The sequence below is a fragment of the Ambystoma mexicanum genome, chromosome 4p (assembly GCF_040938575.1).
Source record: "Ambystoma mexicanum isolate Mex_15411 chromosome 4p, UKY_AmexF1_1, whole genome shotgun sequence".
Classification (NCBI taxonomy): Eukaryota; Metazoa; Chordata; class Amphibia; order Caudata; family Ambystomatidae; genus Ambystoma; species Ambystoma mexicanum.
In genome coordinates, this window is record NC_090927.1 from 1,104,722,743 (window position 1) to 1,104,735,516 (window position 12,774).

Sequence of the window (12,774 nt, forward strand, 5' to 3'; positions counted from 1 at the left end):
CATTGGGTGGGGGCAGTATGACCCACAGGACAGTGATTGGTTTAGAGGAGAAATATTTTCTTTTACTGAGGGTTCCCAGCCCGACGATGGGGAATATTCATGAGCATGTGAATCCATGGCCAGATCCCATGATGGAGAATTTAGCTATACACTGCTTGGCACTTCAGCTGTGCAGGTTGAGAGCTGGCCTCATAATTCTTGGAAACTTTGCCAACTACTAGGTGTTTTTTCCGACTAGGACTTCAATATGCCACGAGGAAGGTCAGAGTGGTGGGACAAGCAGCACAGGTTGTTAGGGCGGGGTGCACAGGATCTCAGGGAGTCTCCCTATTCCTCTACTGGTTCCTACATCACATAGCAGGTGGTAGCAACCAGCTCCCATGGTTTGCCCAGCCGCATCTCCCAACACAAGGCATGGCACAATCATGGAGCATATTAGGGTCCCTTTGGACAAAGGTACTTCTTGTGCTCTCGATAAGAACCACCCGAAAACAGACCCACAAGCAGTACCCGGTTACTGCCAAAACTGCACAAAGCAACACAACAGCAAAGCTATCTTGCATTTTCTCTTTCCCCATTAACCAAACTCACCTCATCTCCCTTTCAAATTAGCGAGAGTGTCAGGAGACCCTGCAAATGTCAGGGGAGCACAGTATAAAACCCAGTACCATTATTGTGTTGCATTGTGCTTCTGGAGATTACTAGCAAAATAAATGTTTTAAATTCAAGCTTACTTTGTGCAATTAGGATATCTAAAAGACAAAGAAAATGTGTACCAGCAGGTTGTTTGGTAGAGAAAGGACCACTATTTTAAAATAATGCAAACACTCTTACTTTGGCTGAGGTTTCAAACCATCCAACAAATCCATTTTCTTTGCAGAAGGTATCCATCTGTGATGGGCTCTGATAGTGGGTTTCTTTTGCCTGGTCGCACTTGTTTGCGAGAAGAATGGTTGGGATGGGATTTCCATTTGGAAGATATACTTTACTATCCAGATCCTGTTTCCACTTCATGACCGCTTCAAACGTAGACCCTCTGGTGACATCAAAGACAACAAAGGCGCCCACAGCTTCTTTGTAATAGACTCGCGTCATGTTACCGAACCTTTCCTGTCCTAGGAAATGACAACAAATATAAGAATACATTATTACTTTCAAATATTATGTGAATGAATAAGTCACGTTTATTGTGCATTAACGGGGGCTATTTGGGTCAGTCACCGAGTCATTCAAATACACTGACAAATATGCACAAAGAACATTAATTACAGGACCAGAGTTAAGATAACAAAACATTACCATTGTTCCTGCTGGGGCCGTTGCGCAACCCCGTGCAATGCAATATGTACACATTCCTCTGGGGTGGCAATGTCGATAGGTGCTGGGTGGCATACATATTGTGCGCCAATGGTCACACCTACAAATATTACAGGGACAGAATATGCATCCCAATTGCATTGAAGGATTTTCAGGAGACATTTTTAAACTGCAGTCAGTAAACAAAAACATCTTGTACGCTGGCAAATTCAAGTATTCATTTTTCAAATCATCTGCTGCTTCACTTGGCAACAGCCAAGGTGCACGCAGTCCAAGAGTGTGTCAACGAGCATGCAAAACTTCTGTATTACTTCCACAGAGTGACATGAATGCAGTGCCAAAATGTGCCCTTCTGTGTATCGGGCAACTAAAACTGCACCAATTAACAAACATGGTCAAGTGTAAAAACATGCTTCAGTTGTGGCCGTTACTCCAAGTCTTCCTTGATGTGCCCCCTTCATGTATTGGCTATTTTGTGTTTCTTACATAATGAACATGTGTGGTGTTCAAGATCTGGTGTAGATGTGTATTACAGTCAAGTTCAGAATCAATGTTTGCATAATGTGCATACAGGCATATATGTTCAAATATGATGTAGACGTCTGACCCCCCTCACCCCACCCATCGCCCTTGGCAGTGGTGAATACATAGAACTAACTATATGCTGCCACACTACGATCTGCTCAGAGTTTCCGTGAATACTGGCAGAACTCAAAGATTTTAGTGCTGGTTTCAAAAGCCTGGAGACATTTGCTTAACTTTTGTTAGTGCCTGTGTGGGCATCTACAAAAGCTTTTGCTGTTCAATTTCCTGTCAACAGGAAAGAGGAGAGGAGGCTGAGGATAGCCTGAAGGAGAGCAGATTGCCATCTGCATAACACAAAGTTAGAGGAGAAGGTAGTGATAAGGGGGGCCAAATGAGTCAAGTAGACATTGAAGAGACAGGGTGAGAGGTTGGAGCCCTGGGGAACATCACATGTGGAGAGAGAGGACCCAAGTTGGACCTGGGAGGATCGGTCCAAGAGGAAGGAGGTCAACCAGGCCAGGACCTGATCCGCGATGCCCAGGTTCTTACAGAGACGATTGATCAGGATGACATGATTGACCATGTGCGAGCGCAGTGATCTTTATGGGTGTTCAGGGAGAGCAGTTTGTGCCTCTGGCTGCTGTGAAGCCAGACTGATGGTCATGGAGAAAACCAACAGGTTCAGTGAGGAGAGTAAGATGTGAGATAGCCAGCTTTTCCAGGAGTTTGCCCAGGAAAGGAGCGATAGAGATCAGGTGGTAGTTTGCTGGACAGGAAGGATCGACAGAGAGCTTTTTCAGGAGCGGGTGCACAAGTGACTGCTTGAGAAAAAAGGGGAAAGTTCCAGTGGCAAATGAATGATTGCAGAAATAGTCCAATGCTGGAGCGAGGGCATCAATGTGGTCCTTGATGGTTCTGCAGGAGCAGGGGAGCACCTGCTAGGATGACATTTTCATAGATTGGACTTGCCTAGAAACTGGAGAGGAAGAGGGGGAGGGAGAGAGGGAGAAAGTAAGTGGAGGGAGAGGCAGAGGGGAGAGAGGCCAGAATGTCTCAAGTTTTAGTGGTGAAGTGAGAAGCCAGAGCCGTACAGAGGGTCTGGGAGGGAACGGGAGAGGTGGAGACTGCAGCAGGATTGGCCAGCTCCTTGCAGATTTGGAAGAATTTGGCTGTGTTATTAGAGACCGCAGAGACACAGGCTTGGATGTAGGCTCTCTTCCTGGTCAGGACAGAGTCTGTATTGCCTCTGGTGCAGACAGCCTGCCAGTTTGTCAGAGGATGCATCCAATGCCCTCCACTTCCTCTCAGCCTCCCTACACTTGCGTTTCACAGTGGCGAGATCAGAGTCATACCAAGAGTTGCACTTGGAGGTAGTCTTAAGAAGATTCTCATGACCGCGGCAAGAACATCGAGTGTTGGAGATAACAAGATGCAAGTTATAGAGGGCTGTGTCAGGGTGCGAGTCAGCCGCAGGTGTAGGAGGAGCGGACAAAGTAGCGGCAAAGGCCTCCAATGATACACGCTTCATGGGCCGAATGACCGAGAAGGTAGGTAGCAGAGTTGAGGTCGGATTCGCCTGGGGAACAGAGCGCTTCAAGTGAGAGGAGAGCAGAAAGTGGTCAGTACAAGAGAGGAGTCGAGAGGGGGATGTCTGAGAAGATGAGAAAATCCATGGTCCAGAGGAGGGATTAGAAGCATCCAGGTGGATGTTGGTCTTCGAGGAGAGAGGTCAGCCGACTCAGAGTAAGAGGGCGACCAGAAAAAAGAGAGTGAGAGTGTGAGAGTGAGAGAGACCAGGTATTCAAAGAAGGATTAGGCCTGCCTAGGAATGACAGAAGCAGGGATATACTCTGGAAAGATCTAATCCACCTCCGGGACGGTTGTTTCTGGTTTCACAGAGAATCTTGTAGCCTTCATGGAGGGAGCAGAGTGTCAAAACTTGTGACAGAGCTGGCCGTGAACCATGTCTCAGTGAGAGCCATGATATCCAGGACAAGTTCTTCAAGGAGAAGCAACCTGTCACCTGTCAGAGGAGTGGCACCTGTCAGAGGAGTGTTTGACTGCAGAGCAAGAATTGAGAATGGCGATATGGAGCAGGGTGCCACATTTGAAAGAAGTTCTGTGGAGGGGTACAAGCTTGAGTTACACCCTGTGGAGGCAATAGGGGGCTCCCGTAGTGGGCAATGGGGGTAGAAGGAGATGGCAAAGTAGCCAGAGGGGAAGAGGAGGGTGCCAGGGAAGCGGCAGAAGAAGTAGGTGGCAGGGGAGGCACAGAGGGGCTGGTAGGAGTAGCAGAAGGAAGGAAGTTGATAAAACGTGGGAGACGCCCATCGAAAAGGAGGAGATTGGGCTGAGGGCCCTGGACCAAGACGGCGCCATTCAGATAGACATTAATGATGGTCTTGGAGGAGTGGAAGGAGTGAGTGCCATCATTAATCGGAGAGGAGGAAAAAGGAGAGAGAACTGAGACCCTATGAGGAGTCCCATAGGTCTGGAGAGGGAATGTCAAAAAGAGGATGTCGGTAAGTGTCTGTCTGGAGAAAGTACTGATGTACGTATCAGTGATAGGGAGGCCTGGGTTTGAGACCAGGATGTCCCTCTTGAACTTCTTCCTTCCTAACTTAGTCAGAGGAATAGGATAGGATAAGCTAGGAGAGGCGGGGAGATACAGTAGCAGTTAGAGAAGATAGGGGAGACTGAAAGCACCATAGGGGGGCAGAGGAAGGAGAGAAGAGAAGGGGGATGCACAGCCCAATGCCGCACAGCACAGGATGCTCAGAGGGGAGGAGGCAGGGGCATACAGGGGAGCGGATAGGTACATTCAGCAGTACAAGGAACTCCTAGCAGGGGTGGGGGCGGCCTAGAGAGTAGGAGAGAGCCTCATGAGCCACAGTAAGCAGTACCACAGTACACACAAGGCAAAACACCCAGATTCAACTTTCCTAAAAATAGGGCGAAAGCCTAGTTTAACACAGCAGCAATGCAGAACACCCCAATACAACTTTCCCGATCAGTTGCAGCAGGTGGACGGCTGCAGGCTTCTTGCTTCCCTGGCAGACATCGGCAGTCACCATCAGGAGCAATCTATGGGGTCCTTCGCTGAGGTCTGGGGACTGCTTGGGTGCCAGATTGTAAGGGTGGGGTGCCAAATGGGAGCGCAGAGTGAGGGAAACCAAGAGAGAACCACGGAAGCAGGGACAATGGTGAGGGGCAGCGGGAAACCCAAGCACTTCAGCGCAAACAGTTGTTACAAAAAAGAATGCAGTTTAAAGTGCCTAAGGTCGGCACTACTCACTCCAGCACCCAGCACCTGCGAGTGGGAAATGGTGCTTGGGGGGGGGGGGGGGGGAAGAGGATCGGTAGACCGTCGCAGGAAGGTATAACTGTGAGAAACAAGTGCAAGGCAGTATGAAGTGAAGCTAGGCAGCCTGTGGGAGTGAGTAGAGCAGGAAAACAGAACCATGTGAAGCTGCCTAACACGTAGCTTGAGCGAAGGTGCTTACAGAACGGCAACAGAGAAATCGGCTTATGAGAGAGACACTTGGAAAGGGAGCAGGGAACCGTGAATCAGACATAACACTGAGTACCAGAAAGGAGTGAATCATTATAGACACTAAGCAGGAGGAGGAAGAGAGCAAGGTTTTGTTAATGCTGCAGCAACTGAGAAGAGTGTTGCAAGATGAAATGCAGGCTTACTTAGCAGAAGGAGTTAGTAATCCACTATGAAAGGAATACATGGAACATGGTTCGATTTCAGAGAAGTGAATTAAAAGGTTAAAACGTGAGTTAAAAGGCTATGTTAAAGTAAGGAGATGCATGTGGAGACAAAGTATGCCGGGAAGTGCAGTGAAGAGAATACAACATGTCAGGAATTGTAGTGGATGGAAAGAACAAGTGAATGGTGATACTAAAGCATGCTTGTACTTGCAGTGAACAACCAGTAATAACTAAACCATGATTATACTGGATGAGTAATAATTGGGAAAGAGAATCAGAGCGAGGACGTTTTAAAGGTTTACACAAACATTACAGAAGTAATAAAGACCGGAAACAGAAAAGGAGAACTAAGAGGAAATCTCAAGTTGAATGTTATCTATGTGACAATACCTACCCATGATCATTCTGGCAAACGTTCCATAAGTCAATTCGTTGTTAAGTACAGTCTATTTGCTTTAAGATACCCCTGTTAAACAGAGTGATCAAATCATAAGAAGTCATGAATAAAAACAGGATTACAATAAACTAAAACAAAGCACAGTGGTTTTTCCTCGAATAACACAAATATAATATTGTTAAATCCCTGAGGCGTCAAAAGGAGTGGCTGGTCATGCCAAAAACATGCAGCTCCAAGGAAAAAGCTTCAGTTTCCCTCACAACTTAATAGCAGCACAGCTGAAATAGCACAGTGGTTCCTCGCAAGCAGAAGACCCTGGGTTTAATTATCCTTTAAGGACCGTGGGTAAACAATCTAAATTAATCAAATAACATCTATAACACCAGAAAGGCATGGGGACATACAATAAAACCTTTCATAAAGCAAGAGGAGAGCCATACCTAGCCATCTACCCAGTAGGAGCAAATCAGACAAGCTGGAGCAGAGCTCTTACAAAAGGAGTGTTAATTGGAACTCCTAATTGATTCAACTGTTATTCAAACTGACCAAAAGGGGATGACCAACCCTGGGAGGCTGGGATGTAAGCACTACTTCACCAATGGTGAAGCCGGACAGTTTAGCCAATCAGTAGTCGGCAAGGAGGACAGAATAAAAGGAGAGCCAGTTCAGTTGAAAATTGTCTCAGCTGGGGACTATTTTCCTGTCTTGCTGATTAACAGAAAGCAGTGGAGAAGCAGCCTGAAGCAGGGGAAGCAACGCTGCATTGTGTTTGGCAGCTGCCAAGCTATGCTGAAGAGGGAAACCTGAGCAAGCACAGCTTTACCCAGAGGGGGAGAAGAGACCTGCACCCATCTGGTCCAGGAGCCCAGAAGAGCTGCAAGAAAGGCAGCCCATGCTAGCCAGTGTAAGGGGCTAGGCAACCTAAAGTTCACCAATGAAGAAGGGAGTGTGGGCAGCCGGACTGCACCTGCACGAGAAGGGGTGAGCCCAGTTACAAAAAGGTGTCACATAAGGGACTAATTCCCTTAATCTGGGTGAAGATAACAGAGTGAGGGGAACAAGCGACCGTACAGATAAGTGGTGTATCAGCAACCTTTACTGCCTAAAAATTGGCAAATGCTCCCACTAAATAAAAAAGGGAGTACAAATACTGCCAACAAAAAGTAGCAACAAGACATGTAGAATCTTGCGCCCTGCTTTCACCCCAACAGCTCCATGGATATGAATGGACCAGATGTGCATGTAGGAAGAAACGGCCTTTAATTGCCTGATTGGAAGAAGTAAACATGTATCTTTCAATGTGCATGAATAACTAGGTGCAAGGAAATTAACATTACAAAAACATTAGTTCAGTTAAAACCATTTTTACTTGCTTATAAAATAAATTGGACTTACATTTGTACTCCCTAAAAATCATTTGCCTCCCAACTCTAAAAAATAGGGAGTACAATACTCCCACTTGCAGATCTTATCTGAAGCACTGGGAACAAGATTCAAGAAGAGGGGAAGAGAGTGAAACAGTGTTAAGTCCTGGAGGGAACAGAAACACTCCAGAGTGGAGTCATGTGAAAATGGCACCCTGAGAGGTCAGTAGTAACTACATTTGGAACATTGGCACTTGAAGAACTTTATATCCAGGGTAGAAAACCTGTAACAGAAGTAGCTGTTGCATCTTTTAGTGGTTAAACCCTTTAGATTTGTGTATGTTAGTTCTAAAAATGTGGTAGGTTAGTATAGGATTTGGGCTAGGGAATATTGCTGTTACTTTTCATTTTCTTTGAAGCTGGCCAAGAGGTCAGACTAATTGTAAAACAAGATAATATGTATCCATGAATATGATGTCCCAGAGTCAGAGTCCTACTTCTGGTCCGCCACAACACACGTTTAATACCCAGAGTTGAATATGTATTTGTAATGCTTCTCTAACAAATGTACCTTAATTATAATTTACTTCATGTTCTGCTCTTAAAATATATCAAATCTAGGATGTCAGCGTTAGAGTTTCTTTCAACAATTGTCTCAGCCATAGTTTCCTCAGTTAAATATACTTTGTGTGTAACATAGCAAAAAGTGTGCAATATCCATCTTCCAGACCTCGTAAGCTACAGTTACAACCATTTACACATACATGTTTTCTAATGTTCACTATTCTTAGTGTTTCGGACAGAGAGCTGCAATTAATTTCCTAAGCACCAGTGACTTCATGTTCTTTAAAACTGCTTTCTATCAAATGGATTTTTCAGCTGGACATATACAGCAAGCTAATTTTTGAAGCATTTACACAATACTTCATCTGCCACTCATCTGATGCATTAAGTAGCTTATTTAATTCCCCAACCATGAAACTACCCAAGTGTATATTCAGTAAGTCCCACCATTCAGGCAGTTTACTCAAAGAGTACCCCTCATAATTTTCCCCACAATCTCTGCCAACATATTAACCATATTTGTATTTACTGAATGTATTAGCCTCACGTAGCAAAACTATCAAAAGGCTGGAGTCAAAGCTTGCCTGCAAATAAAATACTCACAAGCATTCCCCCTCCTACCACAACCTGACCATCTGGAACTCAATCCCTGTAGAAACTCGAAATGCCCCTACACCATTCTCCAGTTCCGCAAAACACTAAACACATGGCTCTTTCAACAATACATGTTGGAAGAATAAAAATCCTTCTCTCCCTCCACCAACAGTGCTGAATTAGTGTATAAAATGCCACGCCCAATTCTTGCACCCTCAGGCGTTTGACTGCTCTTAAACTAGATGTGCACTATAAGCAATAAAAGACAAATATTCCAGCATCTTAATTTTTACCTGGCTCACAATCGGACGCACCACTGTTTCAAGCGTGAACCACGGTTTGCAGTATCCATTGGGACCTCCAATCCTAGTTAAATAAAACGTTTACAATTTCCTACATTTTTTTTTCAGATCACCACAGTATGAAGCACTAGCAATATACCATGATTTAATAAACGCATTACAAATGAATTTGTACCATGCAGATTTGAAAATAAAGTGCAGTACCCAATGCATGCATTTCTATCCACACCTTAGAGTACATTACCAGATACGCAGCGTGCATATATTTAATAATGTAGGGCCATGACCATATGGAAAACTAATTCAGGGGGCTTGAATTGTGTTCATAGTACCCCTCTAGACAGGGGCTAATGCATACAACCTCCCATAATCTTACTACATGCACCATTTAAAACACAAAGAAAAAAAAATACACATTTTTAAGCAGTCACTTGTTGACGTAAGGGTGTTTTCAAAGAATGTTCTTAAAACAATGCTTATATCAGCTTGAATACTATATGAACACAGTTCCGTTTATCTTATTTTTTTTAAACTGGCCTGCAAAAGGTTAGCAACACTGAAATACAAATACATACCTCCTCATGCAAAAGCAGAGCAGTGAGATCTCTTACAAGATCATGTGTACGGCTTATCTATGTCCGTTTTGCTACGTGGCAGCATAGCCAGAGCACTGGCACGCGGCTGCACACATCAACTGATCTGCGCAGGAAGTTCGAATCGGCAGCTTAAAGCTTTGCTTTTTTCCTTCCTTGGGCTGTACAATATATCCCCCTACTTTTCGGAGGCAACGACAGAACACTGTTGATGACGATACTAAGCAATCACTGGCAAAGCGCTTTTGTATATTAAACAGACATTTTCCAAGCACAGCCATCATAGGACCAGGCACATGCACCATTTTACAGCTGTTGCCATCTTATGAGATGGCAGTGCCTTGCAAATTCTTAGCTCATGCCTACACAAAAGCCAACACTGTTGAAATTGCCAAGGCTCGTTTAAAAAGGAAAACAAAAAAAAAACACACACAAAAAAGAACACTTTTCGGCCTCAGAATTGTCCTAACACCAATACTGAGGTACAACATGCATATTACTGTACATATCTCTCGTTCTACTCTTCTACTAAAGGGGATACATGCCTAATGGACCCACATTCGAGCAGGACCAGGAGTGTGTCAAATAGAATACCATCCCTGCGCCCACATTGGTTTGGGAAACCAAAAGCATAATTAAGTACCAAGTGAGTGGTTGGTGAGGAGGGCCAGGCTGCCACAGCCTGTGAAAGTAGGAGCAAGGTTATGCAGGGCTGGTCTCACATCCACAGAGTGAAGATTCTGGATGATGAATCAAATAAATATATGTATATCATAGTGCGGCGGTCGCCACACTATATATACGTTGAGCATCTTTTTTTCTTTTCACTGCTTTATTCGGTATAAAACCTTTCACAACATTCATTATTACAATACAGTATACAAAGCATTTACATAAACAAAAACAGAAAATTCATTTGAGTAAAACTTAAAATACAAATGGATAAATCATAACATTTGCCAATATCACCCAACATCGATTAAAACAATCGATGAGAGCAAAAAGCTTGCAGCGTCTATATGTCGATTTTTACTGGTTCTCCTTCCTAAGGGGCTGGCATAGTCATTTCCCACAATCCTCCGTCTTAAAATCCAAGCTCTGTGGGTATACCTTACAGTGGAATAAATGACATTCCAATTTACTGAGCATGTTAAAAACAGCATAGCCTTTGTGTTCCTCGAATCCCTTCATCATTCAATACCAGTTTCAAGAACATACGTCTCAATTTCACAGTAATAGGACAGATTAACATACAGTGTACAATTGTTTGACCACACAGGGGGCATAGTCCATCAAGTGTCAAAGGAAACATGAACATCAAATGGCTAACAACCATTGACCTGCACGACAGATTTGGCTGATATTTTGCAAACAAAAAGTTTGTCACAGGCCTCTCCAGAGGATTAATTAAAAAATGAATGAAAAAGTTAAAGTAAAAAAAAAAAGAAATTTTTCAGCCTACTCTCATCCATTGCCCCATAGAGGAAAAGACCGGCTTCCAGCAGCACGATCCTGTTGATTTGCCCAATAATACAATGTTCCCCAGAATGCCATTGTGAATCCATTTTCTTCTAATAAATAGGTCATGGGCTTTGCAACATGAACACGCCAGTTAAGGCAGCCCAGAGCTCCCCAATGTGTTGAATTTCAGGGGTTTTGTTGTGATACATTTCTAACCTTAACTGATCATTAACAAAGTCGGAGTATTTTACTCCCTATATTTTAAAGTTCGGGAGTAAAATACATTTTTTTGTGAGTAAAAATGTATGTCCAATATCAAATGGGAGCGTTTTATATGCGAATGAAAATGTTTTTAACTGGAAAACGGAAATATTTTTGTAATCATTTTTCTTTGCATCTAATTATTCATACACATTAAAAGATACACGTTTACTTGAACTGAACAGGCAATAAGAATACCAGTTTCTTTGTGTGGTACTACGTGCACTACTGTCCAAACAAATCCATTGAGCTTTGTCGAGGAAATCAGAGGCGCAATTTTCTACATGTCTGTTTTCTATTTTTGTTGGGAGTATTTTTACTTCCTATTTTTAATTTCTGGAAGTATCTGCCTATTTTAGGGGAGTAAAAGTGGCCAGTACACCACTTAACTCTAGGGCTGTCATTAGCCGAAGTCTTCACATTGAATTTGAAGGGTTTTGGCATTCCATAGATTTTCTTTCTACACAACAGACTGTTTTAGAACACTACCACAAAATCACTATCTGTTAAAATTAATATACTTTTCTAAAATCACTTTTTTGCCATGCCGCGGGTATAATTATAATCCTGTTCTCAGTGTTTTTTTTTTTTTTTTTTTTAATTACTTCTGGGGGTGTTTTTCCAGTGTTTTCAAAAGATTTCATGACTCCGTGTTTATCATTGTTTTTCTGTGTGCTCCTTTAAACAGTGCTCCTTTAAACAATCAGAGATAACAGTTTTTTCCAGTGTAAACAAAAGTATTCTATGGTTTCATTGCATGCATAAGTAGGTTTATCTCTCATGACAGGCTCTAAGAATAACATATGCCCAGGTTTGAGAGCTTAACCTCGGAACCCATCGTAATGCAACCACTGCTCAAAGATGCTCATCATTCACAGACTGATTTTGACCTGTTTTGACAGTGATATTATTCTGTGTAAAAGATGGCAGGCTTTGAGAACTCACAATTCCTTTAGGCAACGTGCAGTGAGATCACATTATTTTCCAAGGATCACACACTGGGTAAGCAGCGTGCTATGGCCAGTCTCTTGGCGACCTGATACATCGCACAACCACAACTAAGCACATTTAAGCAGCACGAAAAAGGCAATGACCGGCTGCAAGAATAACATGTACCCAGGTACTTTTGCCCCGACAGAAAAAATAGAAGCTGGCACCCATTAATATATGCACTGTAAGTGAACATATATCAAAGTGAAATATACAAATTTGGTTCAACTGACCATCCCCTTAGAAGAACGTGAAGACAAAATAGCATTGCACTTTAAAAATAAAATAATGAACACCAGAAAAATAACCAGAGAGAGGCTATGTTTCAATAATATGCTGGCCAAGTATAAAAGGTGCTCAACCTTTGAACCCAGCAATCTGTAGTGAAGTATTCCCCAGAAAACAAAATCCCAATACGAGACAAGTGCTTGTGGTCTTGTGGGTAAGCTTCTGTACTGGAAACATGACAACCTGAGTAACATCCTGGTAGCCAGATACTTGGCAACCTAAAAAAATAAAAAACAAACAAAAAAAACCCACAAAGGTTGGCATCCGGCCTCTGCAAAAAAGAAACTGTCCGCCCACATGTGTACTTTGTGGCTGCTTTTCAGGGCACAAGTAATCAGGGGAGAATAACTGCACCAGTGTCCAGAATTGCAACCTACCTTGCCACAACCATGGCAAATACT

At 43.3% G+C, this 12,774-nt stretch overlaps 1 protein-coding gene across 1 annotated transcript in view; it reads right to left on the reverse strand.

Moving 5' to 3' along the window:
- The window catches only part of RAB32 (RAB32, member RAS oncogene family), a 230,172-nt gene that overhangs the window by 67,169 nt on the left and 150,229 nt on the right, over positions 1 to 12,774 (reverse strand). Inside the window, exon 2 of the mRNA XM_069606694.1 lies at positions 835 to 1,115. Coding sequence (XP_069462795.1) covers positions 835 to 1,115 — 281 coding nt within the window. The remainder of the gene's footprint in view (positions 1 to 834; positions 1,116 to 12,774) is intronic.